Here is a 23,382-nt window from a genome sequence, read left to right on the forward strand (position 1 = left end):
ATTTTGTATGTATATTAATACAGATAAAACATAAAAAATTTAATATAAATCATTTTCTATGATGTTTTCTAATATCATGATAATTGTATCGTTAAAAGGGAAAATATATCCTTTTATAAATATGGTGGTAGGTATAATATTCATCATTTTCGTCTCCGTTTAGCAAAAAAAAAATTCATAGATCTAAAGAAATTATTTCATATAAATTAAAAGCATAGTGACAATCCAATTTATATCATCCTCTACAGAAGCATAGTATCTAATCAAGTAAAGATTAACAGATAAAATTGACGTGGAGCTCGCCTTTGTTATATAAATTAAATAAAGAGAATTCCAAACAAGATAAAATGAAGTAAACAATTAAGTTTATTTACTTATTGAGAAAATTCTCCATGATGTTGATTATGTCGGTTAGTGATTTTATGATAATTTTTTTAAGTGGAAACAACACGGACGCTCTCCACGAACTAGGGCTGTCAGTCGAAATAAAATCGAATAGAAAATTGTTTTTTTTTTTTTGTAAATAAAATAATAAGAGAAACAATTATTCCGATGAACTTATTTTAACTGACATATTTTTGTTCGACACAGAAGAAAATGAAGTCAAACTCAACAAAAATACGAATACATATGTATGTATAGCAAGCCTATATATGTATATACATAGAATCGCTTACAAACTTTTATTAAAAAATATAAGTGAAAAAGAAGATGTCATTATAATCTTTAATTAATGCAAAAAAAATATTATCTTTTTTTATGTAGAAAATAAATCAAAAACAGGAATATACAAATTTTTATATTTAGATATGCGTCATATTAAAAAAATGTTATTTTTTACATATCACTCTATCTTTATATATTACATGACGTAGCATTATCTAAAATAATGTAAATTTAAAACCAGCTCTGAACACATTTAAATGTGATTTCAAAATTCAAATGAAACCAACATGAAAAATATTTGTCCAACACGGAAATTGTAAGAAGAACATATTTTAAGGAGTTTCAACAAAGATGGGATGCTAAAAATTTTGCATTTTTTGTATTTTTTCGCTGATAAAAAATTAGAAACTTTTTAATATACTTAAATAGTTTTTACTTAGTCACTTTTCACTTTCGACACATTTTAGATCTTCGGCATTCCTAACTTTGTCCTTTTGATGTTCAAAGTACAGCCACCTTAAATAATTGATTTGTATGATAAAAATGAAGTATAATAAAATTATAAGTCCTATTATGAATGTTGAATCTTACCCAAATATAATAATAGAGGGAACAGTAAGTAAAGCTCCAAGGAGGAAGACAGCTCCTGGCAGGATATTTAGAGTTGAAATATAAACTCTTGAATATAGTGGCCCATATAGTAGCGGAGTCATGGCTTCCGCTACACCAAACAATGAATATACTTTACCTGAAAATTGAAACATACCAATTATTTACGAAAATAAATCCAATACTATTTATCCAATATTATCTGTCTTCGTTAGAAATAAGTGTACTTACTATATGTTTACGTTAGTTTACTACCTTATAAATATTTAATTACGCTATAGTATTTTCTTTTTGAATTTAATTATTTCGATCCAAATTGGATCAGTTGTTTGTTTAGTTTTTTCTACATGAACTAAAGGAAATTTTCAATGACATTTACATACCAAATTCGTCGCCACATACTAATTTGGATGCAATAGAGCGCATTGCAATGAAAGAAGTGCCATTTAATATTTCAAGAAGCGGAGCTGAAAATAAAATAATTAGTAGACCGCTTTAATAATTAATTAAATATTATATTGATAATATAATAAATCGATTTAATCCCTGAACCGATAATAAAATAGGTTTTCTGCTTAGGTCAATAAATCTTAGATAAGTTTTCCTACTGTAAATATTAACACGTGATAATGTTACTATTTAATCGCAGAAGGTTACTTTTATAATATTATATTTTTTTAAGTACACATGTTCATATGTGAAATATATTTTTTCAGTAAAAAGATAAACATTCAATAAATTACTTATCAATTATGACTTATAACACATATCTAGTTACAAATTAGATTGTAGTGATAACCCTAAAAAAAAATATGTTGTGATTATATTTTTGATAAACAAAAAAATTTTTTTGTGAATATTTTTAATTTTATTAATAAAGTATTGAAAGAAGACATTTTATTTTACGACGTGCAGTTATCAGTAAAAGTGTTTGTTCTACTATCATTCATTGACTTATCACCGGAGTGCATCTAACCGTTTCTAACAACCTTGTAAACGCTCATGTCGATGTCTTATAAAAACATATAATATATCATACGTAGGTTAATTGCGACTTAAATAAAAATAAATTCATAGTTTCACTATACATAATGTATACACGACATGTCTCACAAAAATCGCATCTAGCTTACATAACAGAAGAATGTAAATGAGTATAATATTATATGGAAATTTTCCTAAGTTCTATTTTGGTAGCAATCCTAAGTTGGATGTAATTCATTTGCGCGAAGTTAGCAACTATTGTAACCTAAGTTACTCGTAATTAAGTTTACTTAACAAACTTTGATTGCAATCACAGAAGCGATTCGCTTTGAGTAATCTGAGTTTTAAATAAACTTGATTTGATGTGAATAACTATGTGTATAGAAAATGTGACGACAGAATTTTTGTTTCTTTTAATATGTAATAAATTTATATTTACATACCCATATATATTTCAAAGTCAGTTCTTGCGAAGGCGTAAGCGAAAGCTGCTACTATTTTGCTCATATTAGATATAATGCCTAACAAAGTATCGTCAAGTTTCATGTAATTGCTGAACAAACTTATTGAGAACGCCGTTCCTGAAAATTTTACATTGGATATAAAAATAAAAGAAAACCACGTACAATAAACACATTCGTATAACATTTATATTAATAATATTTAACATTTAACTATTTTGCACTATACAAACGGTCGCATCTGTTATTTTAGTCCGGTGAACTAAAATTTTTTCACTGATAAATATTTTTCAATTCTTGGATTTTTTAATTTGGCAAATTTATGGCAAGTTTAATAATATATCTCTGTTTACTATTACACGTTTCATGAAGAGGTATCTAACTTTGATGTGTAATTGTCAATGATGTATATTTAAATGTTATATGTTAATTTCGAAACACATGTGTATTCTAGTTTGTTGATGACAAAATTTGTAAATTGTAATGAATTTTTCCATATTGTATTTGTAGTAATTTATTTCGCTCTTCGTTGAACCTATTTTATTTCCTAACATTTTTTTTTAAACCCAGTTATATCTAAAATGGTCTGATATCTAATATCTCCATACCCCACTATTTTTCTTAAAAATATTTTATTTTCTGGTAATTAATTCAATCTTGAAGGAATTTTGTAATTTCAAGGATAAACAGAAATTAATTTCGTTAGATTCCTCTTATATTAAAGCTATACAAGAATTTTAAGATATCGAAATATTGATTGTTATAAGTGGGTAAACTTAAAACAAACATACTTAGCATAGATTTACCGTTATGATTTTGAAAGTACAACTAATAGTATAGAAAATGTAAGAGAAAATATAGGCATTATTTATTAATACAAATAACAAATAATTTTAAGTCAAAAATAACTTCTGATATTAATTGGCATAAAGGAGCGGTAGAAAGTTATGCAACAACTCACCAAGTAAATTGGTCACTATGCTGTACGTCGACCAAAGACTAAATTGGACCTCATCCCAATTAAATCTGTATCTCGTAAAGAGATATAATATACTGAATTCACCTGCAAAACGAGGATAATAAACATCGTAATATTTTGGTATAGTTTATGGTATCTTTTGTAAAGTAATGTGTAAAAATGTTAGTTTTTAATTTTAGTAGATTTGCGGTAGATAAATGTAGGTATTTCATATTTTATATTATTTTCACGGATTTATTGCTTCTATTTTTACGTAATTGATTTATAAGATATAAAAAATTAAATATTTATAAGAAGAAAATTTTGGATGTTTTTTTTGTAGCTATTTCTTTTAAACTATTTAATGAGATATGTGTAGACCTTATATTCCATAATGTTCTTTAAAGTAAAAATTTTTGTTACAAATAATATTTCTTTTTCAAAATAGATCTATTTTCGAGGACTTTATTCAGTGATTTTTACCAAGCGTTTTTTAAGTGATAATTACATTCGCTTTATTTAAATTACGTAAAAGACATATTTTTTTTTATAAAATGTTTATATCTCTATGTATATGTGAGAAGTCACCACATAAACACATATGAAAATAACTGAATATTATTTTTTCTATATATTTAAAAGATATCTGATAATAATATAACAAAAATATTTTTTATATAAATCAATCTTACCTTGCGATGGCCCAAACACGACAAACACCACTAGAAGTAGAAGAGAAACACGAAGTCGTCTATTACCGGGACCCTTTTTAAATGCCACTCTAAAAGTTTCTATAACGAGAGCTATATCGAAAAATTCTCTTATAAAGCTAAAACATCCCCGAGGTTTCTGTAAATATAGATTTTTTATTTAAAATCAAGCAAAATAACATAACTTTACTTGTTTAAAGAAATATATATTATTACCTCATTTACTGCGTCTCTCTTGGGATCCTCCAGGAAATAGTATCCATAAATCAGACTAAATAAGTAGAAACTAGCTGATAAGGAGAAAATTCCGTAATAACCTATCCAAGTCAACAAAACTCCACTCAACGCACTTCCAATCGGATAACCAAGGGACATGCATAAATTAACTATACCAACTCTATACGTCCTATCCTCATTTGTAGTTATATCACCAATGTAACTGAAGACACCTATGAAATTTGTAAACCAGCCCCCTGTTATGGCAGGAAAAATTGATTCTGTTAGTGCAGCAACCTCGACTGGCAATTCGTAGAAGAAATATGTATTGATAATGAAACCGATGCACGTAATAAATTCACCCACGATTGGCATCAAAATACAGGCTTTTCTTTTACCAGTTTTGTCACTCCATGCACCGACAAATAATATTATGATCACGGGAATTGCTGTTTGGATAATATTTTTCCAAGCCTGTACGCTCGCAATTAATGTTTGCACTTGGTCCTCATATATAGTGTAGTTTTCCGTTTCTCTGCGTTTTAAGGCAAAACAAATTTCATCACTAAAGTTAAGGTTAACATGACAAGCTTTTTCTAGATTTAAATTCTGTGTCGCCAAAGATGCAAGTACACTTGGCATTATATAACATGCCATAATTGGTTCTACTGTGGTTTTAGATTTGATAACTTTTAATTTTTGTAGAATGGTAAGTTTCTTGATTTCTGTGTTTTCAACTTTTTCGTTAAGAGGAGATAATTCGTCGCCCTTCTCTTTATCTTCCACATTCTTTTCGACCATTTTCGACTATTTCTTTTACTTTGACTGTTCCCGAAAAAAAATAAAAAAAAATATCGAGGAAATTGTACACTGTTCACATAGCTAATAAACCGGGTTCGTGTGCTGCCACCACCACCTCGAAAACAATAAGATTACCTGAATTATGAGTATTTGTTTTACTTTATTTATGTTACAACTAAATGAAATATTTACCAAGCCACTTTGTTATCGATAAGAAGTATTTGAGCCGACATAAAAATTGCGTTCACGTTTATATCTTAAATGACAAGTAGAAAAAAAGAAAAAATTTAACTGTGAGCAATATTTTAATTATCATAATTAAACATAATATTCATATATTAAAAATAATTCGGTCTAAATATCTTGAATGTCTAATCTATAGTAAGGTACAAAATTGAGCTATATTTATCATGATTTTCATGTTAATTCTGGTGGCATTGTCCAAAGTAGTTGATCCATGCACTCTCATCGTTTTAAACACAGTGGTTTACTTCTCCTTTGGTGATAATTCCACATCAGCCTGTTTATTTGGCAGTCTTTCATTTCGTTTGTACTCCCATAACAATCCACTGAAATTTATTTTTATTGTATAAACTAAATTATGTATTACAAAATTTTTTAAAACCAATATTCAAAATTCGCTGTTCCAACTAAGAAGCAAGATTGTCAATAGAAATTATTTGATGATATGTATATTTGATATTGCCGTAGAGTCAAATGCAGTGTAAATTTTTAATGAACATTATAAAATGACATCAATACTATGAGGCATTTGTAAACCGCAAATGATATTTTTTTTTACATTATATCGATTTTTTTATTATGATATTTTTAATAATTTTAATTATTTTTAATAATGATTATTATACCTTAACTTTCTAATAGTTATTGTCGTGAATATAAACCGTATTTTAATAATAAAAACACACCGAGACCTTATTTTATAAGGCTCAGAAAACTATAATAAAAAACGAGCATTTTGATTTACAGCTTATATGATTTAAGGTGCACTTTGAATTTGTGATTAAAATTATGATAATTTCTTTATCTTAGTTTTATTTATAGCAAGTGTAGTTAGGAGATTGTTTTTTATTATTATGATTTGATATTTTTAGGTGATTTGAAAAGGTATTCTCTGGTAGAGATGGAATATACTTTGATGCTTATAGACTTTTTCTCATACTGGAAATATATTAGAGTCTTAGAAAATGAAAACAAAAGTGGATAAGGATAGTCAAATTACTAAGATAGTCATGGGCGTTTAATGTTGAGTTAAAAGACCTAATATTAAAAAAAAAAATATATATATACAGAATTTATCATTGTTTTCTTCTGTTATTAAAATTATCCTTACAGAAAGTTATTTTTATCTTTATCTAGCATTATAAATAATCACAGAATACATAAATTAATGATGAAAATGTACATAAAGAGCGTCTCGTAACTACGTCAAATCACGAGTAAAGTTGGTATTATTCCAATAAGCGTAAGTAACTTGTTATTATAGTTATAAAGATATTGTCAACAATGAACAAACATTAATTTATTTATGATAAAACTCTTGTTAAATTAAAAATTTCCGTGGTACTTAGAGAACTACGAATATAGTATATTTAATGATTGTGAGAGGTCAGTGTTTCCTTAAATTAATAATAACGCGATCCATAATATATATATCAGTAATCAATTTGAATATATTATATATTATAATAATAATAATAATATATATGTATATTCAAATTTATTACTGATAATGTAAACATCTGTTTAATTTTACTTTTAGTGTGGTAAAATAGTTTTATATGACTTACATGAACACTATTAGAGCGGGAACGGTCATGCTAGATCCCATGAGAAAAACTGCTCCCGGCAAGACCTCCATAGTCGCTATATACACCGCGGTGTATAAAGGTACGTACACCAACGGCATCAAATTTTCGGTCAACGCGAATATTGAATTCACTTTACCTTAAATATAAAAAAATAATAATTCATCATCTGTTTCAAAATGATTCCCAGTTTCACAAAAATATATCTATCTATCTATATAATTATTTAACATACTTTGGTTAGCATAGGTAAATTAACGAGTAAAAGTAAAAGGTTCTCCCTAATAAAATATATTTTACCATATAATATTATAATAATTTTGCATTGATTTATAGTTGAGGGTCTGTAGTGAGCGATAGAATGAAATGATTTCTTGAGAAACATAATATAAACACAGTATAATAATAAAAATTGACAAAATATGGACAAAAGCATGAATGAAATATGAAAATTTACATTTATTTATTAGTGTTGTTTACGACACAATTGTTATTGTCAGACTTTTAATATCAAAAGGAAAAATGCATTTTACAATAAGTTTTTAAATAAAACATAATGACAGACTGAATTTGATTGACAGTTAAAAACGGGTTTTTGTTTCAATTAAATATTTATCAAAATATTGAATGCGATATTTGTATTTATTTGTCAAATAAAAAAAAATATGTGTGTACAAATGTCTTTGTAAGAAGTAGATAATTAATATCTGTGTGTGTGTGTGTGTGTGTGTAGGTGTGTGTGTGTGTGTGTGTATGTGTGTGTGTTTTATAAATATATTTTCGGTCAGTGAAGAAGGTTAACTATTATCAACACATTATGATATGATAGGCTATGATATGATTATCCACAGATTCGTCGCATGATAACAAATGTTTTTATTTCTTAATACCATACCTAGTTCTTAGCGAAGACAATTATTTTTTTATGTCCATATATAATATAACCTTATTTTGTAAACAATAAATCAAGAACAAAAAAAATTAAGAATTCAAGCTTATTTTCAATTAAAAGTTGTACACATTTAACAATTTTATTATTATTTCAAGTCTTATTTCTATTTATAATTGAGTAACTTACCGAACTCTTCTGGTAGAACCATTTTTGATAGAATCGATCTCATAGCTAATAGTGACGTTCCATTTAATATATCAACGATTGGTGCTAAAACATGTGTACATATTTAATACATGCTACTTAGTAAATATAAAACATTCAAATTATATTCGTTGGGGAAAGTGATTGCGTTTTCATATATAATTTAAATTCCTATAAAATATTCTGTAAGTAGGTAACAGTTAAGTGCGAAAATCTAAACATTGACTCGGAAAACATAATTTTGGTAAATTATTACTATTATTGTCTCTCTTTTTCTTATATGAAAAAGGGGGCAAACGTGCAGACGGCCTACCTGATGGAGGTAGAACCGTCGCCCATGGACATCCGCAAAATTATTTTGCGGATGCGTTGCCACTCTTACTTGGGAAAGAGAGAGAGGAAAGGTTGGAAAAAGGGAAAAGAGAGAGGGTGGGAAAAAGGAAAGGGCAACCGACTCTCTCACTCATCAGACGAAAAGCAGCCATTAAAGACTGCTTCACGCCGATCTTCTGTGAGAGGTTGGTACTTCCCCGGTCGAGCCAGCCCATGTTCGAGCTGCTGTAATTTGACCACAGCTAGGTTCTACCACCTTAATTTTTCTATTTAAATCGCCACATATGGCTTGTGATATGGCATTGCAAACGTCTAGTGTTTTGTATATATTAGACATATTATTAAATACGACGTATTGTTACTTAAACTCAATATTTGATTAAACATTCTATTGTTCTCTTCAAAAATTAATAGTTTAATTATTCTTGGATACCATAAAACATATTATTTGTTGTCGTATTTATAAGATAGTGCCCTATTCGGTTCATAACATATATTTGCAAAAGGAACAATTTAATTATAAGATCACTTAAACTCATAAAATTCTATTTATTTTGCGTGTCACGTATTTAAAACATTGTTAGTATTTATAGAGAATAATGTATATCAATTTACTTACCTATAAAAAATATTCTCTGATTCTTTGCAAAACAGTAAAAGAAGGAGGCTGCTATTTTGCTCGTTGTTGAAATGATGCCCAATATTGAATCGTGCCATCCTAAATATTTACTGAACACTGTTATTGAAAATAAGGTTCCTGAAAATAGAAAGTAATATTTTTTTTTTATTTGTATTAAAATAACATTTAGTAATAGATAAAATCGGTTATCAAAAACGTTAAGTGTTAAGTTACTGAACCTTGATTTAATTTAACAAATATGTGTATTAATGTTTGACCTTTTTTTTAATTCATGAATCTCAATCATTAGAGCTAATTAATAAAATAAACATTATCTCAAGAGACTGCATTATGTAGCAAACAATTTATTACTTACCAACCGTGTGCGTCACGAAATTGTACGCTTGAAAAATGCTAAACATGACTTCGTCCCAATTAAATCTATAACGTGTCGATATGTACATAATTGCCAGTTCACCTAAAAACAGCGTAACTATAAGTGTATTCCCTTAATGATTGACGACAGTTAGTTTTATAACCATATATGTACTTTTTATTCCTTACATTGTTACGTATAGTTCATATAACTGTTACTATTTTTATTTCTTCTATTATTAATTATTTGCAAATTTTGGTTATCCTTATTTATATTTCTTAATAACCGGTAACATTAATTTATTTTACCGGTAACAAAAAAATATTATTTTTAAAACAGAATTTAAGGTGAAGTAATAAAACCAAAACAATACAAAAACAGAAATATCTCAAATATCTCTAATATAGTCAAAAAGGCATCTCACCATGCATGGGTCCAAACAAAATACTAACTACCAAAAGCATTATACATATTCGAAGTCTTCTGTTATTTGGACCATTTTTAAACACAACTTGTATTGTGTCTTTCACGTTTGTCAAATTAAAAAAGAGACGAGCTAAGTGATATTTGCCTTTCTTATCATGCTGAAAAAAAGTAACAAAATAAGTATGACTAAAAATGTTACATAAAAAAATATTTGAATAGTTTAATAGTAGTAGTAGAAATTTGCTTACTAATTTTTGTTCTGGGGAACGTGGTGGATCCTTGAGAATAAAAACATTATAAAGAATATTTAAGAAATGTAAACTGCCTGAGATTCCATAACATCCGTAGTAACCGATTTTTTTCAATAGTACACCACTCAGACCCATTCCTATTGGAAAACCAACAGTTAAACTAAAATTGATGATACCCATTCGAAATGTTCTGTTTTCATTTGTAGTAATTGCACTTATATACGCAAACATGGTCAGGAGACAAACACACCATGAGCCAGATAATCCGTCAATGACAGCATCAGTAAAGACAAAAACTTCTAATCTTAATTGATTGAAAAAGTAAGTATTGATAATTCCATTTAGACAAGAAAGCATTTGACCGGCTAGCGGTATTATGAGAAAAATCTTTCTATAGCCCGTTTTGTCTGACCATGAACCAACAAAAAGTGCAAGCATACAGGGCAAACTAGCCGTAATATAAGTTCTCCAGGTCATAGCCTTAGCAACTAGCTGTTGGACATCTCTTTCATATATATTTTGTTCCCCTAATGTTTGCGATTTTAGAGAATCACAGATTTCTGATGTAAAATTCAAATTAATTCGACAAGCTTTCTCCAAATTTAAATTTTGTCCCGTGATAACTGTTGTAAGCATGGCCAAAATAAATAAGAACATGGTCGGTTCTACTGTCACATTTTTTAATACAAAACTGCAAGTTTCTTTAAAACTTCTTCTTTTTTTGACCTCTTCCTGAGTTTGGACATTCTCCCGCAAAGGGTGTGATTCGTCAAAAACCTCTGAAACGTTTCCATTTTCTACTGGGTTGTTATTAGTTTCCGTTGTCATGGTCACTTTGAATTAATAAATAATCTTATAAAATGTAAATATCGAACATAATAGTCATAACTATCCTCACAAACTTCTGTCACACTTATGCTACCACGAAGTACTGTGTAGTTTACGGTTGTCTTTGATAAATATATAATCCATCAATCGTGCTAAATTACTTAAGAGATACAGTTGGTTGATTAACGAATATGATAAGAACTAAGCCGTTCATTTGTAATATAGTATTATAATTGTTTTAGCCTCGTTTATCATTTCTTAATAATAATAGTACAAACACCTGTATCAAGTTGATATTGTACTAACTTCCGATTATTGACCTATTTATTGCATTGACAAAGCTTGTAAAATATTTAATTTCATAAAATTATTTCAGTTGATTGGCAGGCAGGGTTTTATATCAGAGTATAAGAAGATAACGTAATAATTACAATGTGTGCTAATATATATTGAAATTGTAGATAGTAGTATCTTATTTGCTAATGGGAAAATTTATTTCATTAAAACCTAACAGTCCTATAACTAGAACGAATGGCTCGTACTTCATCGATTGAAATATGTTTAGTGATTCTGGCCCTCAATTAAATCATTCTTACGTACTAGAACACATTTTAAAATGTTAACTGTTTTTAATTTAACGTTTCTGGTTATGATGTGATTTGTAACAAGTTACTACTGATTTTATATCATTTTGTTTATTAATATGCACTCTGGTGATTTTTTCAACAATTGCTGTTTTTCTTCTCTGGTTTTATTATTTTTGTTCCCTTAGTTGTTTACATGTGCCCTGTGTTAGGTTGATGATCCAAACGAAGACTATATGGGTCCAAGAGGATGCTTTATTGCAAAATTAAAAACTCTTCGGTTTATTCCTTGAGAGCAATAAAAGTTCAATGTTTTTTTTTTTTAGAAATGGGCCGTCAAATAAACTGAATAAGCGGAAGTACTTCAAAAAATGTAATTCGAGTGGACTATAAATATAACAAAAAATTATTATAGTTATTTACATTCTGAGATAGTAAAATCTAACATATTAACGAAATGGTGTAGAGTGCTACCTCTACAAAAAAATAGCGTGATGTACCTAAGAGACCTTTTTAATTTAGCTTCATAGGCTTTAAGAATATTTTCAATTTCAACTTTAAAAAAGTCACTAACAAAATCTATTAAATAATATAAAGTTACATTCAAAAGTATCAAATCAATTTTGGCTATTCTTAAAAATATCGGATAATAACAAAATCGATATAATGGAAATTATATAAGCAAATGGTCGAGTTATCTAACCACAATGTTTCATATTAATCAAATCATTCCTTTTTATTTGGCAATATTATTTCTTGCTCATTTTGCAATGCGATGTGATTTTTATTGATTATTGCTGTTACCCTTTTTCAAGCACTCTAACCTGCAGGCCCTATTGTCAGTCAAATTATTTTGCAGGACTTGCAATTTCATAATTGTTAAAGGGCGAATGATATATATATATATATATATATATATATATATATATATATATATGTATAATATTTTGTTATATTCTTATTGGCGTCAAAAATTATATTTGTATGAAACTGTCTCCAAAATTTTACTATAAAAATATTACATATATTTAAATATGTATATGCAAAAAAATATCATATGTGCAAAAGAAATAATCTCTAACTGAATTTATATTATATATATTTTTTACTAAATTGGTAATCAACCTTATTTTAAGCAGCACTTAAAATAGTAAAATAAATAAGAAAAGAATAACCTATCCTGTGATTTGGAAACATTTTTACTTTAATATTCAATTACAAAATTAAAATATATTTAATATTATAAGACATCTAAAGCTATGATACAAATTCAATCATATTAATTTACTAAAACAACATTTGTTTATTATTTATAATTATGTCATAAATATATTTCGATTTTTCAATTTAAAAAAATATATGTGGGAGGTATGGATAACAAAGAATGGTTGAAAATACAAAATCTTAGTTTTATTTGGCAAGCACAACAGTCGTCTTTCACATTGTATTTTTATTCTATTGACATTTTTTAGTTTGCTACAGCAAACCCTGGGTTAACTTATAAAAATGCTAAGTGGTAGAAAATAATTAAAAAACACTTAAAAATAAAACACTCTTCCCACATATATATGGAAGTGGGTACCTTCTACTTATGTAATCAGTTATTAAGGGTAGTTAAAATTATTAGATTTCATCTGCATAACCACTTCCGTAGCCACCTGTGTAAGTGCAGTCAAAAGAAGAGTGTCGGTTGGTATATATAGAGGCGATCGTAAAAACTACAGTCTTGCTCGAGCCGTTGCAACGAGTTCTTTGAAATAAGGGATTCGTCAGACCTTCTACGAGGCTACCTTTCATAGCCTAAGCGGTTGAAGATAGTCAAAAATTAAGGCTCTTGTGACGTCAGCTACAGAGATGTCACTCTTTAAAAAAAGGACGAAGTGGTTTTAACTCCAACGTAATACGTCTTCAATGTTAAGAAAGTTGTAGCGATTTTGCAATGAACATTAAACTGTAATAAGTAAATTCTTTTATTTTTACGTTTTACAAGTATGCATAGAACTTATAACATAGTTTTCATTTTAGTATAGGTTAACCTTTGACTAATAATAATATCATGCTGGTGTATTCTTACAAAATTTTTTCTTTTCTTCTTCTTCATGTGCATTTCTTCTTGCCTTTGATAATTCTCTTTGAGATAAAATGTAAAATACTCTGAAATGAATAAATTATAATACATTCGTATAAATTTTTAGTTTCGGAAAGATATAAGAATGTATAAATTATTTTCTATAAATATTAAAAATCTTGACGATTTCTAGAATTTTATAAAACGTTAACGCATAAATTTAAGAAATGCAATGACGTGAATTTGCAAAAAAAAATATTTAACAGTTAATAAGTTTTTATCAACCCTTTTTGATATGAAGTTTATATTCAACGAAAAAAATCTTACTTAAAGTCTCTGTATATTTGGCAAAGAATTTTTGACCCTATTTTTCTAATTTTATTTAATTTTAGGTATTTCACTTAATATTGTTTATAAATATTTAATTATTCTTTTTATTATTCCTTTTTTAGGTTTGCTTTAACATTGTATTATTACCTCAACTTAAAAAGTGTTAACCTTACTTTATGAATCATATTTTATAAGTAGGTTCTTTCTGAACGGAAAATTGGTCAAATTAATTCATAACGTAGTGCTCATAAAGCCTGGCCTTTTTTCTGTTGTCGGAAGAAAATCAATTCCTAGTGGTTGCAGGGGTTTTTTTTTATAATAAAATAAATTATGGAGAGGAACCCAAGATCTGAGACGAAATAAAAATCTATTTTGGCAGACTTACTATTTTTTTTATTATATACTAGCTGTGCCCGCAACTTCCTCCGCGTGGAATAGTTATTTTGGGCATCATATTTATTTTTGCAAACAATCTCCTCAACTTTATAAATTATAGCCAGGTCTTTTTCCGCGTCAATTTCTGGTATTAGTTTAGACAATTTAATTTTTAAGTTTTGAAAAAAATATAATTTTTTTAAAGTACTTCTGCGTAAATTATATTTTTAGTTTTAATTTCTTGTGGCAAAAGGATATATTGGTTTTATCCGCAACCCAATCTTGAGAACGCGACATATAGTTGGCCGTGCGAAAAGCAGTCTTGACTTAAATCGATTCCTACGTGTTTAAATGTTTGCCCCTGTGATTTATTAATTATAGAAATAAATAACGTCGAAAGATAGCTTAACAGCAATTGAATTCTTTTGAAATTAAAAGGTAAATCATTTGGAAACATTGGGATGCGAGGTATAAGCACTGTCTGCTGCTGCTAGACCAGTCAAAACTATTGAAACGATAACGTTATTGCGTAGAAATTTGATTTTAAGTCGGGTCCCGTTACATAAATTTGGTGGTTTAAGATTTGTAAGTAAAATTATTGCGGCACCTATTTTTAACTTGAGAGAATATGGGGGAAGGCCACTTGAGTTCAAATAATTAAGAATCTCCTGTGGGTAATGGAACATTACATTACAATCCAATACATTGTCAATAGTAGCTATGTCTCCTGGAAGTTTACTTAAAATTAGGTCATTAATTTTGACCACGCTACTACTTCTCGTCGCCAATATTTCCCTTTGACACATCCATTGATAATCTTTATTTTCTATTTCGCTGATTGTGGGGTAATTTTCCGATATTAAGTTCTCAATGTCACTCACTCTTCAATCGCAATCAATTTCAATTTTATTTTCAAAATGAGGTACTTTCCCGTCTTCTATTAAAAGTAACTTTGAAGGAAAAGTTATACCACCTTCCCCCAAATGTGCTCTCAAATTTGTAGTTTATTTTAAGATGTTAATAAACTTCCATAATGGGGAACTTTTAAGGCAAGACTTTACAATGTCTGCTCTAGTTCCCCTTACTATTACTGGTAAAGTTTTTCGAAAATCCCCAGCAAACATAACAGTAATCCCACCCATGATTTTATCACAGCTTCTAATATCTCTAAGAGTCCTATCGAGAGCCTCTACATGAGCTCTATGGATCTTGGTACATTCGTCCTAAATTATGAATCGACATCTTGTAAAACTTTTCCAGAGGGCCATTTTTAAATATAGAGCTCACGCTATCTTTCTGTAGAGAAACAGTTGAGGGCAGTTTAAAAGTGGAATGACCTGTGCGTCCACCTGCTAATTAAGTTGCAGCAATACCTGACGACGCTGCGGCCAAAGCTAGCTTTCCCTGAGACCTTACTTTTGCTAATACATATATTAGTAATAAAAGTCTTTCCGGTTCCGCCGGGAGCATCCAAAAAAATACTTCTCCTTAACTAAAACGAACACTTCTCATAACACAATTATACGCGGTGTCCTGGTCATTAACTAATTTTAGTTCATTTTGAATAGTATACTCATTTAATTTATTTAGATCATACGCTACCTCTAAAGAATACAGATGATACAGATGATACAGGAAGCCCAAACAGGTATGACAAATCTCATAAATTTTATATTCAATTATGATTAGTCCATCATTTTATATTTTATCATTATATGCTTATGTCATATACTGATTCTCATTACGGATTATGTTTAATATATATTCACATAAAGTATTACAAAATTTATTCCTTAACTCTAAGGGGTCAGATGGTTGGCAATATATAAGGATGATGGTAAATAATTCTCTTAATTTTGTGCCTGTCTCGAGCGTGACAGCATCTGACATTCTGTTTTGCTAATGTTCATCTCCCTTAAGTAAACCTAACTCCTTGCAAGCTCCATGATATTTTTGGCAAATAACACTATTCAAGGTCCTTAGATGTTCAAATGACATTGGAGCGCAAACATGTTGCATTAACATTCTTAAATAAAAACATTCAGTTTAAGTTGGATGAATGTTGTAGACACGGCCCAAAGTTGTCTTTTTTTACATCGGGATATCCTTAAACATCTTGCCCACGTCTTCTTGTAGAAAATGAATTTCTTTCTCATACGTAATACTTCGTCATACAAAAGAGTTTGTGCAAAATTGTCACTTTTACAAAGATCAAAGAACGCTGGAAGTGTCTTTGATGAAAGATTTTTAACGCGATTTTGAAGGTTTGCATTATTATAAAAATAAACTCTTTGTTCCTTTTCCAAGTGAACTGCTAAATGAACTACTGCCGGGAAACGTTCACGAATAGTAAATTGGAAAATTCTCCAGAGCGCTTGCGAGGAACTTATATAGCAACCATTTAGATATTTTTCAACTACATCGTTATAACTTTGTAACGAAAATGTGGCTTGATCAGAACCTTTATGAATATACTTACAGATGCACTTAATAGCTTTGACCGATTAACAAAACCCTACGTCAATGTGTGTATTACAAATCCGTGATACTACTAGATTATAGGAAACAACCCACCTATAATCCTCGTTCATTTCTCTACCTTTGACAAGAATTATTGCTATGTTTCCACCAATATTTGGAGACCTGATCTTGTAAGTTGAGTAACCGTCATCCCTGGTTTGTGTTTCAAGAATAAAATGCCTAGGGTACTTTTTAGAACAAATGCTTTCTTTCATACATGGTGACGCAGGATTATGAAATCAGTATCATATTTTTTATGATCTAGTTGTTTGTTAGGTATTTCAGCCGATATTATTGCTTCTATAGAATCTGGTTGTAGTTTGTTAGTCAGCAACAATAAAATGTGGCCGTGGGGTACACCTCTTTTTTGCCATTCTAGGCTGTAAACAAAGGCTTTCGATGGTCCAAAAATATTTTTCTTCCTTAGTAGGTCTACCATTTTTTTGAGTTTTAAATGAAATACTCTAGAAACCAAATCATGTCTGTCGTAAGAATTATGATCGGGTAATAACTCAATTTTAATCTCCAGGCATTCGGAGTTACATGTAAATGTAATGAAGAGGTCTGGTCTTCCAAATTTCCTGACATATGTCATGGCATCTTGACTTTTTTCGTTCATATATGTAACCACGGTATCTCTTAAATGAATGTATTCTTCTGCTCTCCATTTTTTTTTGATTTCTTTTGATGAAGTCAAGCCCCTCAGAAATCATTTTTGCCGCCATATCAGCACAATTAAAGTCATTTATTCCACCATGAGTCTAAATGCCCAGAGCTGCATACATGGTACAGTTTTAGATCTATCAGCAGTATTCCGCTGTGGAATATTTATACAGTCTCCATCATTACCAAAGAAAAACAGTAAAGAATACTGAAGTGTATCATAAGATCTGTGAATTTCAGAACTCGTTGAAGTCCACGATCTCTCGCAGTCCACACAATATCTTGGGGACCTTTGTCTTCATCTACCAAAAGAACAGCTACTTCATCCCCTATTGGCACATTATAACGACCTCGATGCTCTTTAGGAGGTTTCATATATATATATATATATATTTATATATATATATAGGTATATTTTCTAGATTGAATTTAGAACTTTGAATATACTTATTATGATCGTGAAGATATGTTTGGAGAACGTCGATCAGATCGATTTGCAAGTTAGAATTTAAATTTGATCGCAAGGATACCTGATCTACATGGAAAACAAAATATATTTGCAAAAATTCTGGTTGTGCCCCTTCACCTGGAAGTAAGTTACCGATCAGGTGATAAACTTGCCCTTGGACTTTAAAAGTGGGCATAATGTTTCCCTCACGAATTTCTTTCACACCAAATGAAGTCATCTGAAATAGTGTCTTGAGTGATTTAGGAAATGTTTTGATGATGGATGTGAGCCTGATATCAGTTCTTTTAAAACTGGAGTTGGTTCCAGAATTATAGGCATATTTAGTTTGATGCCACTACAACACAGTTCAGGAGCTTGGCATAAGTTGCATATTTTATCCATTCTGCCAATATCAATATAATTTAGCTCAGTATAGTCAAGGGTTCAATCACAAGCAAATGCAGCAATTAATAAATTAAGTTGCTTGCGAGTTCTATTTCTTGCTGATCGTGCATTTTGCTGTGCTAATCGATGAGATCGTTCAGTTCTTCATTCCCGATCGCGGTTAGATAAAGTTCGGGAATTTTGTAAATATAAACGTTGAGAACGTTCAGCGCTTGATTCCTGTTCTCGGTGTATCAAAGTTTGGGAATTTTGTAAGAATAAACATCGAGAACGTTCAGCGCTTTATTCCCGTTGTCGGTTCGCCGAAATTTGGGAATTCTGTGAAACCAAACGTTGAGAACGTTCAGTACTTTGTTCCTGTAGTCGGTTTGTCGAAATTCGGAAGTTTTGTGAGGCTAGACGCTGCGAATGTTCAACGATCGATTCATTAGCACGATTTTGTTTACTGACTGCTCGTTGAGTAGCCAACCTATGCATATTTTCATTCTCTGTTTCATTGTTGCGAAAAACTTGCAGCCGCTTTACAGTAGCAGTCCGCTTTGCCGAAAAAGCTGACTTCTTTTCCTAGGCATTATAGTGATGAAGAAAGAACGTAGGAAATAAAACCTTAACCAAACTGTACCTCGTAATCAAGAAAAAAAAACCTAAGGTTAATAATTGAGAACCTAATTATTTTTACCTTCATTTGGTACTTACGTAAATCAGCATGCTACCTAGTAGAGATACACCCCCCCCCCTCCGCGTCGCCCGCAAGCAACGCCTCTCCTCGCCCGTCGGCCAGGCGCAGTGTCATGTTTTGCACGTCATGCGGCGCGTTTGAATTTTATATAGGAGTTATTTTAAAATTTTGATATCTTCTAAGATGTTTATTGAAATTAAGTGATGTCAAAGACAATTTTGTTCGCAATTAATTACTCTTTATCAACGACACATATATTTGGTTAAAGATTAATATTATTATGTTGATACAACTCTAACATGTACTTGGTAATAAATTATAATTGGTATGCATTAATTTCGACCAAATTAACCAAATAATTGACCAAACTAACCAAAATATTATTATAAAAACTGTTCCAGTGAGTTAATCTTAAAAGATAGACATATACTGTTGCCGACATTTTAAGCTATTGCATAGTTTCTATCGCGGGCCTTGAGCGTGGAGACCGAATCCAGAAATTCCGTAACGAAATTCCTAACACCTATCGTCAAACGTCGTTTCAGTTCGGCAAACTTCGGCATGGTGTATGTGTGCGTGCGACTACACGTATAAAGGTTAACTAGCTGCTAAGTGCTCATAAATGATTCTCTTTCACACAACGCTAGTTTTTAGATCATTTTAAGAGGATTTATTTTTTCATTCATATTTCTTGGTATCTTAAACAGTTTTCGCAGCGCACGCAACGGAGGCCCTCAAAGACGTATAATTTTCCCCGTTTTTTTTACATTTTCCATTGTTTCTTCGCTCCTACTAGTTACCGTGTGGTGTTATATAGCCTAAAGCCTTCCTCGATAAATGCTCTATTCAATACAATAAGAATTTTTCAATTCAAACCAGAGTTTCTGAGATTAGCGTTTTTAAGCAAACAAACAAAATCTTCAGCTTTAAAATATTAGTATAGATATGCATATATTCATATTATGTTTTTGGTGTTTTTTTTTAATGAAAAATGGTATTAAAGTTTTAAGAAACAAAAATCCAAAGTTTGCTTTATTTTCATAACCAAAGTTTATTTTTATACGTCTAACATTTATTTTAGTTTCTATCAACTATTTTTGGGATGTTAAAAACAAGCTAACATTGCGGTTTTCAGAAGTTTTCGTAAGATTATGCTTGTTAAAAAAAATAAGTTTTTCAAGTTGAAAGGTTTTTCATTGTTTTGAGCTGAGTTCTAAGCAGCATATGACTCTATCTCCGTACCACAGTTTTTCGCTATGGTCCTCGCATAGAATACAATAATTAGTTATTCTATCATTTTAAAATAACTGTCATAATTTACGTCTTCCATTTACTTACGTTAAAATAAAAGAGGCTGGTACTATTAAAGATGCGCTGGTGAGGAAGACAGCTCCAGACATAGCCTGCAGTGTGTTCATGTAGAGCCATGAATAAAATGGTTGAAATATCAGTGAGGCCAGTGTCTCCGTTAACGAGAAAAGGGAGTTCACTTTTGCTGAAATAAGACAATAGGAAATATGAATGTAAAAAATTAAAAAAAAAAAAAAAACTTTTGAATAATTAAAAATAGCAAATAACAAATAGAAATCAATGCATTATCAAAAAAGGCGAAGTTTTTTATTGACATAATATAGCAGCTAAGATAATTTGGAAGGGATCCAAAATAACATATATTACGTTATCAACAATAATTACGCTTTATAATTCTAATTATATAAATCTAATAAAAATATTTTTGTATATTTTTTTAAAATCGTGTGATAGTTTAGTTAAGTATTTTACTCACCAGTTTCATCTTGATCTATTAATTTGGACATTATTGAGCGCAGTGACGTAAAAGTTGTACCCGTAAATATCTCCGCTACTGGAACTGTAAATAAAAAATGCTTTCAATGATAACAATTGACTGATAAATTTAATGCACATGTATCGAAAATGAACCTAGATGAATTTTGAAATTAATATGTTTTTATGTGATGATAAGATATGGTGTTACAAGTAGCGCAATCCGTGCTGTACTAATTATAATATACTATAATCGTTTCAATTATTTTTATGGGTGATTATAATTAGTTATAATACTGAACCATTGTAAGTTTGTAATGGCAACATTTAAGTATCAACCTGTATTTGATAACAATAAATACTGGCTTCAGCCATTCTGTAAGACATTACTGGAAGTAACGCTGAACATTGAAAAAACAAATCTGAAGCTGTACCTCGAACAAGAGCAAAGATTTTAAAAATAAACCATAAAATGAAAGTTTACAACTACTATAATATTGAAGGTCTACATATATATACTGACTCATGTATATTTCCCAGTTTGCCTTGGCAAACGCCGTCCACACTGATCCGACAAACTTGCTGGCTATCGAGATTAGACAGAGCAAGGCGTCGTCAATTTGCAGCTTCTTGCTGAATATTGTTATACATGTCATTGCACCTACGATAAATTTCATTTTAAATTTTTAAAAGAAAATAATTTGATAAATAATAGTTAAAACGATCTGAAAGAAATCAATAAACTATTTTTACAGTATAAGAGTTATATTCACCAACAGAGTGAAGGACAGTAGAATAACTTAAATAAACGCTGTATTGAACCACATCCCATCGAAGACGATTTCTCAAAAATAGATAGAATATAGAATTTTCCGCTGAAATAAGTAATAATTATAAATATTCTGCATCAATTATAAACGATAAATAAATACGTTTTCATATCAAGGTTATAATATTATATATACTAGAAGTCTGTAGTACTAACACATAGACGGCCCGTAGAGAACTAAGACAGCTATGAGTGTTAGAATCACTTTCATTCGGCGATTTGAGGGGCGTTTCCGAAAAGCAACTTTAATCGTGTCTATGACGTTACTGACGGCGAAAAAAGACACTTTTGCTTTGACATCGCGTTGAACCTGAAAAAAACACAGCTATCGTTTGAATTCCATAAAATACTGCGTTATTGAAAAGAAGACATTAAACGATGGTATTTATAATATCAATTATAAATTTTGCGTGTATTTAATTATATCTAAACTCCTTTTCAATGATACAAACGATGTAGCTTTTATCTCTGAATATGGATTGACCAAAAACAAATACATATCTTCTGACACAAAAATTATAAAATCCTAAACCTCTAAACATAAATAATTATTTTACAAACTTACTATAGGAAGTCCTTTTTCTTTTAGAATATCATCTGGTTCCTTTATACAGATAATACCGTATACGAAAACAAGAAGAAATAGTGCAAAAGTTACGGAAAAAAGAGCGTAGAATCCTAAATTTGTGATTAATATTCCACTGATACCAATACCGATAGGAATACCTACTGTCATACAAAAGTTTACCAATCCGACTCTAAAAGTCCGCGACTGTTCTGTTGTAATGTCACTGATATAACTAAAGACACCCAGAAACATAAGCACCCAGCCTCCAGATACAGACGTAAACAAAGATTCTAAAAATACTGTCAACTCTACTGGGATTTCCTTAAAGAAATATACGTTAATTATATTATTAACGGATGTAATTAATTCACCAAATATTGGCAGCAGAATCACAAGTTTCCGTTTCCCAGTTCTGTCACTCCATGCAGCTAGAAAAACTATTACTATGCAAGGCAAAACTGTATTTATAATACTTTTCCATATATCCATTGAAGTTATCACTTTTTGTACGTCTCTTTCATAGGCCGTAGCGTTCACACTTGTGTAGTTTGTAGAAGAATATCCGGATGGATTACAAATATCCTCTGGATATTCGAAATTGATTCTACAAACTTTATATAAGTTGAAGTAACCCATCGCAAATTTAGAAATCACACTGGGTATAACAAAACCAGCCAACATTGGTTCAACTGTTATATTTTTCTTAAGGTCTCTCAATTTTTCGGTAAAACTCTTTTCCTCATATTTTTTATGTAGATCCGGATCTTTCGTTTCATTTAGTGGTGTTTCTTCCGGTTTCGTGTATAATTCTAGATTTTCTGCCATTTCTTATTTCTAATAAAAGTATTTTTTATTTTTATATTTCCACATCTATTTAACCATATAAAGAAGATCACTTTTACCCAATATCGACTATTACATCAATGAGGAAGGAATACAAATGACTCAATATTGTGAATAATACA

General features: G+C 29.9%; 3 protein-coding genes across 3 annotated transcripts; all 3 read right to left on the reverse strand.

Annotated features, from left to right (window-relative positions):
- Positions 1 to 619: 619 nt before the first annotated feature.
- Positions 620 to 5,557, reverse strand: LOC116765967 (proton-coupled folate transporter-like). The gene is made up of 7 exons (XM_032655618.2): positions 4,605 to 5,557; positions 4,371 to 4,527; positions 3,682 to 3,783; positions 2,703 to 2,840; positions 1,659 to 1,742; positions 1,258 to 1,414; positions 620 to 1,182 (listed from the first exon to the last, which is right to left on the reverse strand). Exons 1-7 carry the CDS (start codon positions 5,403 to 5,405, stop codon positions 1,107 to 1,109), a joined length of 1,515 nt encoding a protein of 504 aa, XP_032511509.2. The 5' UTR covers positions 5,406 to 5,557; the 3' UTR covers positions 620 to 1,106.
- A 140-nt stretch (positions 5,558 to 5,697) lies between these two features.
- LOC116765966 (proton-coupled folate transporter-like) lies at positions 5,698 to 11,288 on the reverse strand. Its single transcript, XM_032655617.2, has 7 exons — positions 10,333 to 11,288; positions 10,083 to 10,242; positions 9,659 to 9,760; positions 9,283 to 9,420; positions 8,313 to 8,396; positions 7,217 to 7,373; positions 5,698 to 5,974 (listed from the first exon to the last, which is right to left on the reverse strand). The coding sequence occupies exons 1-7, from the start codon at positions 11,161 to 11,163 to the stop codon at positions 5,893 to 5,895; spliced, it is 1,554 nt and encodes a 517-aa protein (XP_032511508.2). The 5' UTR covers positions 11,164 to 11,288; the 3' UTR covers positions 5,698 to 5,892.
- Positions 11,289 to 13,059: 1,771 nt separating this feature from the next.
- LOC116766068 (proton-coupled folate transporter-like) lies at positions 13,060 to 23,363 on the reverse strand. The gene is made up of 7 exons (XM_032655721.2): positions 22,415 to 23,363; positions 22,006 to 22,159; positions 21,794 to 21,895; positions 21,544 to 21,681; positions 21,022 to 21,105; positions 20,574 to 20,730; positions 13,060 to 13,901 (listed from the first exon to the last, which is right to left on the reverse strand). The coding sequence occupies exons 1-7, from the start codon at positions 23,240 to 23,242 to the stop codon at positions 13,802 to 13,804; spliced, it is 1,563 nt and encodes a 520-aa protein (XP_032511612.2). The 5' UTR covers positions 23,243 to 23,363; the 3' UTR covers positions 13,060 to 13,801.
- Positions 23,364 to 23,382: the final 19 nt, after the last annotated feature.

The sequence above is a fragment of the Danaus plexippus genome, chromosome 11 (assembly GCF_018135715.1).
Source record: "Danaus plexippus chromosome 11, MEX_DaPlex, whole genome shotgun sequence".
Taxonomy (NCBI): domain Eukaryota; kingdom Metazoa; phylum Arthropoda; class Insecta; order Lepidoptera; family Nymphalidae; genus Danaus; species Danaus plexippus.